The 17,817-nt window shown below is 45.9% G+C and overlaps 1 protein-coding gene across 1 annotated transcript in view; it reads left to right on the top strand.

The window, feature by feature from the left end:
- Positions 1–658: 658 nt before the first annotated feature.
- The window catches only part of TIA1 (TIA1 cytotoxic granule associated RNA binding protein), a 36,533-nt gene continuing 19,374 nt past the window's right edge, over positions 659–17,817 (top strand). The window contains exons 1-2 of the mRNA XM_069766540.1: positions 659–900; positions 15,030–15,126. Of these exons, the coding sequence (XP_069622641.1) occupies positions 875–900; positions 15,030–15,126 (123 nt within the window). The 5' untranslated portion in view covers positions 659–874. The remainder of the gene's footprint in view (positions 901–15,029; positions 15,127–17,817) is intronic.

The following is a 17,817-nucleotide window of genomic DNA, read 5'->3' as shown; positions in this document are numbered from 1 at the left end:
GATCCAGCGCCCATAGGCTTCCGTGCTAGCAACGACGGACGGCGACAGATGCGTCCCTGTCCGTTTTTTCGACATAGACAAAAAACATTACTATGTCCACCGTCTCCAGCCTCTGGACAAACATTTTTCAACGGATCCGGCGGACGACGGATGAAACGTGAGGCCATCAGCTGCAAATACAAGTCTATGAGAAAAAAACGGATCCGGCGGCATCAGTCACCGGATCCTTTTTTTTTCAAAATTCGACGGATTGCGACTGACGGCAAAAAACTGATGTGTGAAATGGGGCCTAAGACAAAGAAGCCGATCTCTGACTGATAGCACGGGTATGGATCTAAATGGTGACACTGCTACCGCCACATAGTGACCCCACAGACCCGCACACACCGCTGGTGTAGTGGGATCATGCAAGATTCCCCTTCTTGTCACCCGGGTTCGGTTCCCGGGCGGCGCACTTCCCCTTTGTCCCCCCTCCGTGTATTTTAGCTCCGCCATTACACGGCAGCTCGCCGCGGTCACCCGTGCAGTCACGCACGTCCGTGGATCTCGCGCGTCTCCCGTTATTTCCATCCGTTTTGTAATATATACATTATTAAGAACAAGGAGGCGTTCACAGGGGACAGCCTTTTCCGGGGTCCTTGCTCCGCGCATGCGCCGCGCTCCTCCGCCGCCATCTTGTGGTGACGGTTTCTCTTGCATTGTTCCAGGCCGGGGCGGTGAGAGGCAGTGGAGAGCGGCTACACAAAGCGGCAGACAACGGCGCCTGGTGTCCTTTATTGCCGCCGACATTCACCTGTCCAGCTCGGACTCGAACCGTAAGGTTTGCTTTCCCGCCGGGTCCCTTAGAGCAGAGAGGGACCCGGAGCCTGGAGCCATGGAGGACGAGATGCCCAGGACCCTGTGAGTTCCTCAGGCCTCAGCGCCACTTTCCCCCGATGCGGCCGGTGCCCGGATGCGGTGTCCTGGTCACTGACGATGGCTGCGTGAGCGCTTGTAGATAGAACATATGTGATAGAGAGCGACCAATAGCATCGCCGCTTTCATTGTGTGACCTGTGTGCGGAGGATGTAAGCTGGGCCGTGATTGGCTGATGCTCCAGGCTCTGCCTGTTCGATGCTGTAGCGCCCCCAGGAGGCTGTGGTCAGGACTTCCTGTCCGTGGCATCAGCGCATGTTACCTAGAAGGATGGGGCCTAGTACCTTGCTGTTCTCAGTAACAGTAGTGGTGACCCTACACCTCAGCGCTGGGTGCTGCACCCACAGATCACACACTGATGGCGGAGCAGATGGAAAGCCCCTTTTTACCGTTCCACCCACTGGGCTTTCCCCTTGTTTTCCATCTTCGTCCTGTTATCACTCCTGTCGTTCTCGTAGTCCCCACTCCGTGACAGCAAGTTTAAAGGGTAAGGCTACGTTCACATTTGCGTTGTGCGCCGCTGCGTCGGCGACACAACGCAAATAAAAACGCATGCAAAAACGCTGCGTTTTGCGACGCATGCGTCCTTTTTTGCCGAAATTTGGACGCAAAAAAAATGCAACTTGTTGCGTTTTCTGCGCCCAACGCTTGCGGCAAAAAGAAATGCATGTGTCGCACAACGCAGCACAACGCATGTCCATGCATCCCCCATGTTAAATATAGGTGCGCATGATGCATGCGTCGCCGCAGCGTTTCCCGAAACGGGAAACGCTAATGTGAACGTAGCCTAACTTCACTATTTAAATATTTTGGGGGTATGTTGTCCCTGTTTAGTAGTTTTGATTGCTGGGGATCTGGGTTTTGAGACCCTCAACGACTGCACAAAGGAAGGGGCAGAAACTATCCGATTATATTCGAGGGCAAACAGAGTGAAGATCAGGCTCAGTAGAATGTCTGGCCGGCCTCGCACTCCCGTGTGTCATGGTTCAAGTACGGACAGTGATGACTGTGGGGTCTCCCAGTCCTCCCTCACTAGCTTCAAAGATGCCTGAGTCTCTCTGACTTGGCTGAAGAATAAGCTGAGGGTTTCCCACCCTTCTTGTCAGTGAATAGTGGGGGTTCCTGATCTTCACAAACTAAGGCTGTGTTCACATGTAGTGTTTTTTCCAGGGCTGTGGAGTCAGTAAGCCAAACCTCCAACCCCACAGCACTGGTCACTACTGAGCATGTACATAAAGTGCAGCACAGATTCATCTCAGCTATGACCCCACAGCACTGCCCTCTACTGAGCATGTACATAAAGTGCAACACAGATTCATCTCAGCTACAACCCCACAGCACTGGTCACTACTGAGCATGTACATAAAGTGCAACACAGATTCATCTCAGCTACAACCCCACAGCACTGGTCACTAGTGAGCATGTACATAAAGTGCAGCACAGATTCATCTCAGCTATGACCCCACAGCACTGGTCACTACTGAGCATGTACATAAAGTGCAACACAGATTCATCTCAGCTACGACCCCACAGCACTGCCCTCTACTGAGCATGTACATAAAGTGCAGCACAGATTCATCTCAGCTACGACCCCACAGCACTGCCCTCTACTGAGCATGTACATAAAGTGCAACACAGATTCATCTCAGCTACGACCCCACAGCACTGGTCACTACTGAGCATGTACATAAAGTGCAACACAGATTCATCTCAGCTACGACCCCACAGCACTGCCCTCTACTGAGCATGTACATAAAGTGCAGCACAGATTCATCTCAGCTACAACCCCACAGCACTGGTCACTACTGAGCATGTACATAAAGTGCAGCACAGATTCATCTCAGCTACAACTCCACAGCACTGGTCACTACTGAGCATGTACATAAAGTGCAGCACAGATTCATCTCAGCTACGACCCCACAGCACTGCCCTCTACTGAGCATGTACATAAAGTGCAGCACAGATTCATCTCAGCTACAACCCCACAGCACTGGTCACTACTGAGCATGTACATAAAGTGCAGCACAGATTCATCTCAGCTACAACTCCACAGCACTGGTCACTACTGAGCATGTACATAAAGTGCAGCACAGATTCATCTCAGCTACAACCCCACAGCACTGGTCACTACTGAGCATGTACATAAAGTGCAGCACAGATTCATCTCACCTCCAACCCCACAGCACTGGTCACTACTGAGCATGTACATAAAGTGCAGCACAGATTCATCTCAGCTACGACCCCACAGCACTGGTCACTACTGAGCATGTACATAAAGTGCAGCACAGATTCATCTCTGCTACGACCCCACAGCACTGGTCACTACTGAGCATGTACATAAAGTGCAGCACAGATTCATCTCAGCTACGACACAACAGCACTGGTCACTACTGAGCATGTACATAAAGTGCAGCACAGATTTCTCAACTAAGGCTGGGTTCCCATTGCGTTATGGGACCGCGTTAAACGGACAGCGTTGCACGGCGAAATTAACGCCGTGCAACGCGGCCGTTAACGCGCCCATTCACACTAATGGGAACGCGCTTCACTAGCGCGTGCCATGTTCGGCACACGCTAGCGACGCGCCGGTGATTCCTGGCGCGCCGCGGACGCTGCTTGCAGCGTCTGAGGCGCGCCCGCGGTCCGTTCCCCACTCTCGCAGATTGGGGATCTGCGAGAGCGGGGACGTTACCGCGACCCCGACCACAGCCCCATAGAAAACATTGCGTTAGCGCAATCCGCTAGCGCTAAACGGATTGCACTAACGCAATGTGACCCTAGCCTAAGGGTACCTTCACACTGACCAACTTTTGAACGATAGCGATCCGTGATGTTGCAGCGTCCTGGATAGCGATATCGTTGTGTTTGACACGCAGTAGCGATCAGGATCCTGCTGTGACATCGCTGCTCGGAGCTAGAAGGCCAGAACTTTATTTTGTCGCTGGATCATCCAGCGATGTGTTCACTTGTAACCCGGGTAAACATTGGGTTACTAAGCGCAGGGCCGCGCTTAGTAACCCCTGTGTCAGCGCCGGCCGTAAGGCAGAGCACAGCGGTGAAGTCATGACGTCACCGCTGTGCTCTGCTTTACGGCCGGCCGGCGCTGACAGTCAGTGCGGGAAGGTGACGGCGGGGGACGTGACAGACACCGGAATGTGAGTATGTAGTGTTTTTTTTTTTTTTTTGGTTTGTTTTTTTTACATTTACAATGATAACCAGGGTAAACCGGGTTACTAAGCGCTGCCCTGCGCTTAGTAACCCGATGTTTACCCTTGTTACCCAGGGACTTCGGCATCGTTGGTCGCTGGAGGGAGCAGTCTGTGTGACAGCTCTCCAGCGACCACACAACGACTTACCAACGATCACGGCCAGGTCGTATCGCTGGTCGTGATCGTTGGTAAATCGCTAAGTGTAACGGTACCTTTAAACCGAGCTCCTTACATAAGGAACAGAAAAGACATAGGACATTTCAGAACTTTCTTAAATTATGAAAACATTTACATTATTAAACTATTGTACACAATTTATTATATATTTTAGGAGTCAGAGTGGTTCCATTTTATACCGACTCCAAGAAAATGGACTCTGACTCCACAGCCCTGTCTTTTGTTGCGTTTTTCTTTGCCGCCGGCAAAGCCTGCTCTCTTGGCAGTAAAAAAGCTGTTTACAAAAAAAGCAGGTTGTGCTGCCTTTTTATTGTCTCTTATGCATGTTGATAAAGCTTAGTTCCTCAAAAAAAGCAGGATGCACTTAAAGGGAACCTGTCACCCCGAAAATCGCGGGTGAGGTAAGCCCACCGGCATCGGGGGCTTATCTGCAGCATTCTGTAATGCTGTAGATAAGCCCCCAATGTTACCTGAAAGAGGAGAAAAAGACGACGTATAATACTCACCCAGGGGCGGTCCCGCTGCTGGTCCGGTCGGATGGGCGTCTCCGGTCCGCTGCGGCGCCTCCCATCTTCATTACAAGACGTCCTCTTCTGATCTTCAGCCATGGCTCCGGCGCAGGCGTACTTTGTCTGCCCTGTTGAGGGCAGAGCAAAGTATGCAGTGCGCAGGCGCCGGAAAGGTCAGAGAGGCCCGGCGCCTGCGCACTGCAGTACTTTGTGAAAACCAAGAAATGGCCCATATTTAATATCGCCACATCTGTAACTCGCGTCAAGAAATAAGGAAATTGCCAGGATTGCTGATGTTTGTCCTCCAAACGATTGAATAAAAAAAAGCAATAAAAATTAATGTGCCCAAAAATGGTGTCGGAAACGTCCGCTCACTCCACAGAAACCAAGCGCTCTCATCTCCATCAATGGGGTGAGGGGAGTTATGCTTTCTGGAATAAGGGGAGGAAAAAAATGAAAGCCCAAAATCGAAAATAATTGGTCCCCGACCAGGAAGGGGTTAAGGTCACGGCAAGCTCTTTATATTATAATTGTATGGAGCAAAGCAGACATAAGATACAATACAAATATTTTACAAGGAAGAGTGGCTGCAGGCATTAACCCCTTCAGGACCAGACCGTACGCAACATTTGGCTTTCAGCTCATCCTGTGGGTATGTGCTCACATTTGGGCTGGGTTCACGAGTGGTTTTGTGTCTATGCAGCGTGTTTTTTTTTTTTGTTTTTTTTGTTTTGTTTTACAGTACCAGCAAAAGCTTTGAGATTTTAGGAATATCAGGCACACCTGGTTTCCTTTTTCTTCCTTACTGAATGTGATCACTGCAGTGTTTTTGCAAACCTGCTGCAGGTCAATACTTTCAGCATTTTGTTTTTTTCACCCTTAGAAAGAAAAAAGGCAGCATAACCTTTTGTGCTACATTTTTGGTGAATAATACTAACTTTATGAAAATGTACTGTAGACAGATCGGACATGTCATCCACCTGCTGCTGTTTTACTACCAAGAGTGAAGGTTTTGATTATTGAACGATAGACAGAAACGTCACATGTGAACATAGCCTTAGTATTTGCATATTTCTGCTGCAAAAAATCAAGCTGTTGGCCGGAAAAATGCTTTGTTTTTAACTTGTTTTTCCATTTATTTAAATCTGTAAAAAAAACAGCAAGAATTGATGAGTTGTAAATATAATACACACACACACACTCACACTCTCTCTCTTGTGGCCAAAAGTATTGACACTCCTGCAATTGTCAGATAATACTCAGTTTCTTCCTGAAAATGATTGCAATCACAAATTATTTGGTATTATCTTCATTTAATTTGTCTTAAATGAAAAAACACAAAAAGAGAATGAAGCAAAAAGCAAAACATTGATCATTTCACACAAACTCCAAAAATGGGCCAGCTCCTATCAGCCATATTTTACTGATCCGTATTATACGGTCTTCTACGGCCGTAGAAAATCGCAGCATGCTGCGTTTGTCACCATATTGCGCAAAAAATACGCCAATGAAAGTCTATGGGGGCCAGAAAAATACGGATTACACACGGACCAACAGTGTGACTTGCGAGAAATACTCAGCAGTGTTCTAGCGAAAAGCCGGTAATTCAGTGCGGTGTACAGTAAAATCACATTGACAGGTTAGAATAGCTAAAATAAATGTCTACACATAGTATAGGGATAGATATATATATATATATATATATATATATATATATATATATATATATATATATGTCAGTGAGACACATATATGTATATATATATTAATATTTCATACAGCGCTAGATAGCTTAAAAGCTGGTAATTCAATTGCCGGCTTTTGCCATCTCCTTCCCAAACCCGACATATGAGACATGGTTTACATACAGTAAACCATCTCATATCCCTTTTTTTGCATATTCCTCACTACTAATGTTGGTAGTGTGTATGTGCAAAATTTGGGCGCTCTAGCTATTAAATTTAAGGGTTAAATCACGGAAAAAATTGGTGTGGGCTCCCGCGCAATTTTCTCCGCCAGAATGGTAAAGCCAGTGACTGAGGGCAGATATTAATAGCCTGGAGAGGGTCCACGGTTATTGGCCCCCCTGGCTAAAAACATCTGCCCCCAGCCACCCCAGAAAAGGCACATCTGGAAGATGCGCCTATTCTGGCACTTGGCCACTCTCTTCCCACTCCCCTCTAGTGGTGGGATATGGGGTAATGAAGGGTTAATGTCACCTTGCTATTGTAAGGTGACATTAAGCCAGATTAATAATGGAGAGGCGTCAATTATGACATCTATCCATTATTAATCCGATAGTATGAAATGGTTAAACACACACACATTATTACAAAGTATTTTAATGAAATAAATACACAGGTTTTTGTAATATTTTATTATACTGGTAATCCACCTGAAGACCCTTGTTCTGTAAAAAAGGTAAAATAAAAAAACAATATCCCATACCTTCTGCCATTCTGTCACGTCCAACGATGTAAATCCATCTGAAGGGGTTAACTAATTTTACAAGCAGAAGCTCTTCTAATGCAGCTGTGCTCCTGCCTGTAAACCCCCGGGGAATGAATGGAATGTAGGTCAATGACCTGTATTTACCTTCAGTCGCGGTGATGCGCCCTCTGCTGGATGTCCTCATATGAACTCGAGCGTGGGAAAATATTCTGAAAAGTTCCCAGGCTATATATATATATATATATATATATATATATATATATATATATATATATATATATATATATATATATATATATATATATATATATATATATATATATATATATATACACATATATATATATATATATATATATATATAGTCACGATTTTTTGAGAACATGGATCCATTGTATGTCGGTTTTGCAAGCCTGCGAGAAAATTGCGCAGTACGGATGCCATACGGATTACATACGGAGGATGCCATGCGCAAAACACACTGACACACCCTGCCTATGGAGGAGCTACGGACCACTATTTTGGAGACTTTTCTGCGTATTACGGACCGTATTTTTATACGCTGTGTGAGGCCGGCCTAATACTTGATTGCACAACCTTTAGCCAAAATAACTGCGACCATCCGCTTCAATGCTCTGTTGGAATTTTAGACCATTCTTCTTTGGCAAACTGCTCCAGGTCCCTGATATTTGAAGGGTGCCTTCTCCAAACTGCCATTTTTTAGATCTCTCCACAGGTGTTCTATGGGATTCAGGTCTGGACTCATTGCTGGCCACCTTAGAAGTCTCCAGTGCTTTCTCGCAAACCATTTTCTAGTGCTTTTTGAAGTGTTTTGGGTCATTGTCCTGCTGGAAGACCCATGACCTCTGAGGGAGACCCAGCTTTCTCACACTGGGCCCTATATTATGCTGCAAAATTTGTTGGTAGTCTTCAGACTTCATAATGCCATGCACACGGTCAAGCAGTCCAGTGCCCAGAGGCAGCAAAGCAACCCCAAAACATCAGGGAACCTCCGCCATGTTTGACTGTAGGGACCGTGTTCTTTTCATTGAATGCCTCTTTTTTTTTTTTTCTCCTGTAAACTCTGTTGATGCCTTAGCCCAAAAAGCTCTACTTTTGTCTCATCTGACCAGAGAACATTCTTTATGTCTCGGGGTAAGAAGTGGGGTCTTCCTGAGTCTCCTACCATACAGTCTCTTTTCATTTAGACGCCGACGGATAGTACGGGTTGACACTGTTGTACCCTCGGACTGCAGAGCAGCTTGAACTTGTTTGGATGTTAGTCGAGGTTCTTTATCCAACATCCGCACAATCTTGCGTTGAAATCTCTTGTCAATTTTTCTTTTCCGTCCACATCTAGGGAGGTTAGCCACAGTGCCATGGGCTTTAAACTTCTTGATGATACTGCGCACGGTAGACACAGGAACATTCGGGTCTTTGGAGATGGACTTGTAGCCTTGAGATTGCTCATGCTTCCTCACAATTTGGTTTCTCAAGTCCTCAGACAGTTCTTTGGTCTTCTTTCTTTTCTCCATGCTCAATGTGGTACACACGAGGACACAGGACAGAGGTTGAGTCAACTTTAATCCATGTCAACTGGCTGCAAGTGTGATTTAGTTATTGCCAACACCTGTTAGGTGCCACAGGTAAGTTACAGGTGCTGTTAATTACACAAATTAGAGAAGCGTCACATGATTTTTCGAACAGTGCCAATACTTTTGTCCACCCCCTTTTTTATGTTTGGTTTGGAATTGTATCCAATTTGGCTTTAGGACAATTCTTTTTGTGTTTTTTTTTTTTTTTTCATTTAAGACAAATTAAACGAAGATAATAGCAAAATTTGTGTTTGCAATCATTTTCAGGAAGAAACGGAGTATTATCTGACAGAATTGCAGGGGTGTCAATACTTTTGGCCACAACTGTATATTTACACACTAGATGGTGGCCCGATTCTAACGCATTGGGTATTCTAGAATATGCATGTCCACGTAGTATATTGCCCAGCCCACGTAGTATATAGCAATGTGGGCATAATATCCCTGTTTAAAAAAAAAAAAAAAAAGAAAGAATTAATTTAAAAAATAGTTATATACTCACCTTCCGGAGCCCCTGGATCCAAGCGAAGCGGTTCCTGACGCTCGTCGCGCACTCCGGTCTCAAGGGTCCATTGCGGTCTCGTGAGATCGCAGCATGGACCGGTTACCGGAGCGTCGCGAGCGGGAAAGGCCTTTTGTGGATCCGAGGGGCCGACGGACGGTGGGTATATAACGACTTTTTTTTTTTATTATTATTATTTTTAACATTAGATCTTTTTACTATTGATGCTGCATAAGCAGCATCAATAGTAAAACGTTGGTCACACAGGGTTAATAACAGCGTTAACCGAGTGCTTTACACCGCGGCATAGCGCTTTTGGTTAACGCTGCCATTAACCCTGTGTGAGCGCTGACTGGAGGGGAGTATGGAGGGGTCACTGACTGCGGGGAGGAAGGAGCGGCCATGTTGCCGCCGGACAGTGGCCGTCGCTGATTGGTCGTGGCTGTTTTGCCACGACCAATCAGCGACTTGGATTTCCATGACAGACAGAGGCCGCGACCAATGAATATCCGTGACAGACAGACGGAAATGACCCTAAAGGCCCCGTCACACATAGCGACGCTGCAGCGATACCGACAACGATCCGGATCGCTGCAGTGTCGCTGTTTGGTCGCTGGAGAGCTGTCACACAGACAGCTCTCCAGCGACCAACGATGCCGGTAACCAGGGTAAACATCGGGTAACTAAGCGCAGGGCCGCGCTTAGTAACCCGATGTTTACCCTGGTTACCATCCTTAAAGTAAAAAAACAAACAGTACATACTTACCTACCGCTGTCTGTCCCCGGTGCTGTGCTCTGCACTCCTCCTGTACTGTCTGTGTGAGCACAGCGGCCGGAAAGCAGAGCGGTGACGTCACCGCTCTGCTTTCCGGCTGACCGACGCTCACAGCCAGTACAGGAGGAGAGCAGAGCACAGCGCCGGGGACAGACAGCGGTAGGTAAGTATGTAGTGTTTGTTTTTCTACTTTTAGGATGGTAACCAGGGTAAACATCGGGTTACTAAGCGCGGCCCTGCGCTTAGTAACCCGATGTTTACCCTGGTTACCAGTGAAGACATCGCTGAATCGGCGTCACACACGCCGATTCAGCGATGTCAGCGGGACCTCAACGATCAAAAAATGGCCCAGGCCATTCCGACACGACCAGCGATCTCACAGCAGGGGCCTGATCGCTGGTACGTGTCACACATAGCGAGATCGCTACTGAGATTGCTGTTGCGTCACAAAACTTGTGACTCAGCAGCGATCTCACTAGCGATCTCGCTATGTGTGACGGGGCCTTTAGACAATTTCTGGTACTGTAAAGTGCATATATTCTGCTGCTAGGCTGCTCTAATTTTGCAATGTGTGAACAAGCGCTAAAGGGCCCTGAAGTGTGAACAAGCCCTACATTGAAAATATTTGCAGCAGAAACTTCTGCACCAGCGAAATCCAATTTCTGACATCTCATGCACTCCTTTTTTCCCCCAGATTTGAAGCCGTGTGAATCTGCAATGTATCAATTCTTTCAGCATTTTTGTAGAATTTTTTTACCCATTAAAATGAGTAGGGGAAAAGACGCATCAGAAACACTTGTATTTATTATGCAGCACTTTTTCCTGCCAAGAGATGTGGATTTGGTGCACAAATGTCTGCTCTAAATACTTAGTGTGTGCACATACCCTAATGCAGGCTTTGCCTAACACGATACTATAAGGGGTCTTATTTGTGATTTTGTTTTGGACATGTTGTTGGTTTGACATATTACGTAGTGCTGTGTCGTATGTCTGCTACCTGACTTTCATGTGGGCTCAGGAACTTACTTTTTTTGGTGGGGGGTTTGTTGCAACACCACAGAAATGCAGTAAGAGGGGATTGTTTTTCACCCTATGTTATAGCAATAGAAAAATCTGTTCAGGGTGCAAGCCCTCACACAGCCCCATCAAATGAAGATTGGTAACGCTGGGCTTGGAAAATGGTCAGAAAAGCTAAATTTGTTTATTTTCTTTATACAGATACCTCGGAGTTTTTTTTACCACTTAAGAAAAATAAAAAATACACCATGGTTGATATCTCTGTAATTGAACTGACCTGGGGGAATCTTGTAAAGAAAAAAAGCTGTTTGAAAATAGTGTATTTTTTAGCGCAATTTTGCCACACTTGGAATTTTTTCCCTCACTTTCCAATACATCACATGATGAAATGGTGTCACCCAAAACTGAAACAACCCCTCACATGGCTATGTTGATGGAAAAATAAAAAGGTTATGGATCTTTGGAGGAGAGGAAAAAGAAAAACGTAAAAAAAAAGGGTTTTTTCCCTTTTTTTTACGTTTTTCTTTTTTTATTTTATTTTATATTTAATCTCTTTACGACATGGATTTTTTTATCCATGTCGGGAAGAGATTAAATATAAAATCAGTAATTTAGTGACTCTCACTGGTCACTGAGGTTATTTTAAAGTCGTAGTTTCAGGAAGCATTTGCAGCAGTTTTGCTACCATCAGAGGCAGGATTAGTGACAGGTATCATGTCTGTACACAGCGGATAACACAGGATGCACCAATCACGATAGGCGATGTCACAGCTGACCCTGCTCCCACCGCTTGCGACAGGCGATGTCACAGCTGACCCTGCTCCCACCGCTTGCGACAGGCGATGTCACAGCTGACCCTGCTCCCACCGCTTGCGACAGGCGATGTCACAGCTGACCCTGCTCCCGCCGCTTGCGACAGGCGATGTCACAGCTGACCCTGCTCCCGCCGCTTGCGACAGGCGATGTCACAGCTGACCCTGCTCCCGCCGCTTGCGACAGGCGATGTCACAGCTGACCCTGCTCCCGCCGCTTGCGACAGGCGATGTCACAGCTGACCCTGCTCCCGCCGCTTGCGACAGGCGATGTCACAGCTGACCCTGCTCCCGCCGCTTGCGACAGGCGATGTCACAGCTGACCCTGCTCCCGCCGCTTGCGACAGGCGATGTCACAGCTGACCCTGCTCCCGCCGCTTGCGACAGGCGATGTCACAGCTGACCCTGCTCCCGCCGCTTGCGACAGGCGATGTCACAGCTGACCCTGCTCCCGCCGCTTGCGACAGGCGATGTCACAGCTGACCCTGCTCCCGCCGCTTGCGACAGACGATGTCACAGCTGACCCTGCTCCCACCAATCACAATGTCCTTTACACATGCTCATTAGATGCTTTGATGCAAAAGATAGGATCAGAGTCCGTCCATTGCTGGTAACATATGTTTGGATTTCCTGAACCAGGAAGTTAGTCTAAAATAGCCTCAGGGTCAGTGTGTAATTTGCAAGATTTCTATTTTCTATGTTTAATCCAGATTGTGATATGGAAACGACAAACATTGGCTTAATTTGGAAAAAAGTAAAAGGGGGCTGGTCACTAGGTCAAAGTGGGCAGTCTGTTATTTTATTCCAAAGGTTCCCCTGAGAAGTCAGATGTTTTTTCTTTCTTTTTCAAATCCACCAAAGGGCTCAAGGTGCAGAGGTGAAGACACACATCCTTGGTAAAGACCAAATAATGTAGGACTAGATAAAAAGGCCCATATCTCTGTACCTGTATGGCAGACTTACAATAAAAGAAAATAATATACAGTATTTTTTGGACTATATGGTCGGGATCACACATGCGAGAAATACGTCCGAGTCTCGCATGTTAATACCTGGCATTGACGCTGTCACTCAGGAGCGGAGCGTGCGGCCGCATAGCAATACATGGAGCCGCACCTGAGTGACGGTGGCAATGCCGGGTATTAACATGCGAGACTCGGCCATATTTCTCCCATGTGTGATCCCGGCCTACGATGCATTTTTCCCCAAAAAAATTACGGAAGAAAATGTGGTGGTGCGTCTCATAGTCCGAATGCAGTCTTACTGGGGGTTGCGGCATTGGTGTAGCAGCGTCCCTTCCTCAGGGAACCGGTGGCGGCAGAAGTATGGCGATGCTGAAGCTCTGTGTCGGCAGTGAGCAGCGTGGCGTTCATCATTGGTTTCCCTGCGGCCATCTTCCTGATGCTTTGGGCCGCCGGAGGCAGCATGTGTGCGGATTGAGATCTCGGATGGGCCTCTCGCGCTCCGTTTTCCTGAGTCTGTAGGCTTCAGGAAAATGGCCACCGAGAAACCAATGATGCACTTGGCTCTGCTCATCGTGGACACCGGGCTGCAGCATCGCACCGCTTGGATACTCCAGGACTGCAGCACTGCCCCACTTCTGCCACTGCCAGCTTCCCAAGGAAGGCCCCATGCCTCCTGTTACCCCGCTCTACCACCACCGGCCCTCAGGTAAGATGCCTTAAATTCGGATGATAAGATGGACCCTCATCTTATAAAAATCTTTTTTTGCTATTTTTCCACACCAAAAATGTGCGTCTTATGGTCCAGTGCGTCTTATAGTCCGAAAAATGCTGCATACCCGAACAAAGGGATAAAAGAAAACCTTCACCAGATTAATAATAATAGTAATCTTTGTATAGCGCCAAGATATTCCTCAGCGCTTTACAGTTTGCACACATTATCATCACTGTCCCCGATGGGGCTCACAATTTAAATTCCCTATCAGTATGTCTTTGGAATGTGGGAGGAAACCCATGCAAACTCGGGGAGAATATACAAACTCCAGATGTTGTCCTTGATGGGATTTAAGCCCAGTACCCCAGCGTTGCAAGGCTGCACTGCTATCCACTGAGCCACCGTGCTGCACCAGTTTGAGCCTGTGAATCTAGCCACATCATGGCATAGTGGCTGCAGAGCAAAAGTAGGACTGGATCTGCAGTACTGCACTGTGGCCACTATTCAGATGATGGCGCTTGTAGTTCACTCCGCAACTGACCCCTTTTGGTTGCCAGCTTCACTGAGAATAGCTGATCTGTTGTGGGTCGGGTGTCACCCCACTACACATCAGATATAGAGAACTAATTCTAAGGATAGGTCATCAATATAAAGTACCTGTTGATCCCTTAATTAATAGTTAATGTATTTTTCAGCTTACACACTCCCTTTAATCATTTTCTTTTGTAGGGTGTTCATTGCTGCTGTTATTGTATGTGTTGTATTTTGAGGCTTTAATTTTAAAGGGAACCTGTCATGTAAAAAAAAAACAAACAAGAAAACACTATCAACCTGCAAATATAAAGGTTAATCTGCAAGTAATAGCGTTCTGAGAGCCCCGCTGCCGGGAGGAAATTAACTTTATTCTTCCCGACAGACCCCATTTCTGCAGGTTTGTAGTGTTTCTTTATATGACAGGTTTCCTATAGCAATAATTCTTGATGCTGTAAAGGGATTTTCTTTTAGCATGATATAATTTAGTGTTTTATACTGTGACATTATGTTGTGTGACCGTGCATATACAGTGACTACAGGGTGTATGTTTAGATCCATCTGTCATTCTTTTGAGGTTTATAAGACAGGCCTATATGATGGTGGTAATAGCTTTTATAGGGTAACCTGAAGTGGTCACACATTTATTACACACAGTAGGTTTGATGTATACTGCCCCAGCGATACTGTGTGTGTCCTGAGTAACCCCATATCTCCAGCTCTCTGGGGGCCGCGGCCTGGCGTCCACCAGCCTTAGCATTGTATGATTATATACAGGGATGTAGAATGTATTATTACATGACTGCTCGTGTTAAGGTTTGTCATTCTGTGTGTAATTTTCCATTTTTTTTTCTTGTAGCTATGTGGGGAACCTGTCTCGGGATGTCACAGAGGCTCTGATTCTTCAAGTGTTCAGCCAGATTGGTCAGTGCAAAAGCTGCAAGATGATTATGGATGTGAGTTTCTGCCACTACAAAGTAGATAAGGGTACAGGATGGTCAGCTACACAGGAGTATCTCCTCAAGAATAATCGTTTTTCGTGAACCTGCTTAAGGCACGGTTTGTCTGTAGGTCCATGTAGTTTACGTTGACCGAGTGAAACACCCAAGATGGAGACTTGGGTCTATGTGAGACCTGGAGTAAATGTTTTCCTGCTTTCACCATTGAGATCACTCATATTCTGACCCAGCAGTGCTGGCATTGAGTAGAGCAGTGAAAATATGCATAAGTGGGTTTACCAGCATCATAATTCGGTGAAATTGTAAAGAACAGCAACTTTGCTGTTTACTGTGTTCTCCAAAACCTATGGATTTCTTATCATTTTATTGTTCACTGCTTGTTGCCTTGGTTACCGGCCACCTCTGCAGTCCTCAGAGGTTGGGCGTTTCCTAGGCGAGGAGAGCAGTGCTTATGAGCGCTTTTCTGTTGTACGTTCTCCTCTGGATCCTGCCTGCTCCCCTGCCTGTAGCCTCTGAGAGCATGGCGCACCCATGGGCTGCTCTGAATGGTCCGTATTCAGGAGCCCGGCTAGCAGGAGGCTGGGGAGCAGTGCACTCCTCAAGAAAAGTTGAGAACAGTTCATTAAGGGATTACCATTTTTTTGTAGTAAACTTTAACCCCTTCATGACCCAGCCTATTTTGACCTTAATTACCTGGCCGTTTTTTGCAATTCTGACCAGTGTCCCTTTATGAGGTAATAACTCAGGAACGCTTCAACGGATCCTAGCGGTTCTGAGATTGTTTTTTCGTGACATATTGGGCTTCATGTTAGTGGTAAATTTAGGTCAATAAATTCTGCGTTTATTTGTGATAAAAACGGAAATTTGGCAAAAATTTTGAAAATTTCGCAATTTTCACATTTTGAATTTTTATTCTGTTAAACCAGAGAGTTATGTGACACAAAATAGTTAATAAATAATATTTCCCACATGTCTACTTTACAGCAGCACAATTTTGGAAACAAAATTTTTTTTTGCTAGGAAGTTATAAGAGTTAAAATTTGACCAGCGATTTCTCATTTTTACAACGAAATTTACAAAACCATTTTTTTTAGGGACCACCTCACATTTGAAGTCCGTTTGATGGGTCTATATGGCTGAAAATACCCAAAAGTGACACCATTCTAAAAAATGCACCCCTCAAGGTGCTCAAAACCACATTCAAGCAGTTTTTTAACCCTTCAGGTGCTTCACAGCAGCAGAAGCAACATGGAAGGAAAAAATGAACATTTAACTTTTTAGTCACAAAAATTATCTTTTAGCAACATTTTTTTTATTTTCCCAATGGTACAAGGAGAAACTGAACCACGAAAGTTGTTGTCCAATTTGTCCTGAGTACGCTGATACCTCATATGTGGGGGTAAACCACTGTTTGGGCGCACGGCAGGGCTTGGAAGGGAAGGAGCGCCATTTGACTTTTTGAATGAAAAATTGGCTCCACTCTTTAGCGGACACCATGTCACGTTTGGAGAGCCCCCGTGTGCCTAAAAATTGGAGCTCCCCCACAAATGACCCCATTTTGGAAACTAGACCCCCCAAGGAACTTATCTAGATGCATATTGAGCACTTTAAACCCTCAGGTGCTTCACAAATTGATCTGTAAAAATGAAAAAGTACTTTTTTTTTTTCACAAAAAAATTCTTTTCGCCTCAGTTTTTCATTTTCACATGGGCAATAGGATAAAATGAATCCTAAAATTTGTTGGGCAATTTCTCCCGAGTACGCCGATACCTCATATGTGGGGGTAAACCACTGTTTGGGCACACGGCAGGGCTCGGAAGGGAAGGCGCGCCATTTGACTTTTTGAATGGAAAATTAGCTCCAATTGTTAGCGGACACCATGTCGCGTTTAGAGAGCCCCTGTGTGCCTATGCATTGGAGCTCCCCCCACAAGTGACCCCATTTTGGAAACTAGACCCCCCAAGGAACTTATCTAGATGCATATTGAGCACTTTAAACCCCCAGGTGCTTCACAGAAGTTTATAATGCAGAGCCATGAAAATAAAAAATAATTTTTCTTTCCTCAAAAATGATTTTTAGCCTGGAATTTCCTATTTTGCCAAGGGTAATAGGAGAAATTGGACCGCAAATGTTGTTGTCCAGTTTGTCCTGAGTACGCTGATACCCCATATGTGGGGGTAAACCACTGTTTGGGCGCACGGCAGGGCTCGGAAGGGAAGGCACGCCAATTGGCTTTTTAAATGGAAAATTAGCTCCAATCATTAGCGGACACCATGTCACGTTTGGAGAGCCCCTGTGTGCCTAAACATTGGAGATCCCCCACATATGACCCCATTTTGGAAACTAGACCCCCAAAGGAACTAATCTAGATGTGTGGTGAGGACTTTGAACTTCCAAGTGCTTCACAGAAGTTTATAACGCAGAGCCATGAAAATAAAATAAAAATTTTATTTTCTCTAAAATGATTTTTTAGCCTGCAATTTATTATTTTCCCAAGGGTAACAGGAGAAATTTGACCCCAAAAGTTGTTGCCCAGTTTGTCCTGAGTACGCTGATACCCCATATGTGGGGGTAAACCACTGTTTGGGCACACGTCGGGGCTCAGAAGGGAAGTAGTGACTTTTGAAATGCAGACTTTGATGGAATGGTCTGCGGGCGTCACGTTGCGTTTGCAGAGCCCCTGGTGTG

Source organism: Ranitomeya imitator, chromosome 4 (assembly GCF_032444005.1).
Source record: "Ranitomeya imitator isolate aRanImi1 chromosome 4, aRanImi1.pri, whole genome shotgun sequence".
NCBI lineage: Eukaryota > Metazoa > Chordata > Amphibia > Anura > Dendrobatidae > Ranitomeya > Ranitomeya imitator.
This window is presented reverse-complemented; position numbering and strand designations above follow the sequence as displayed.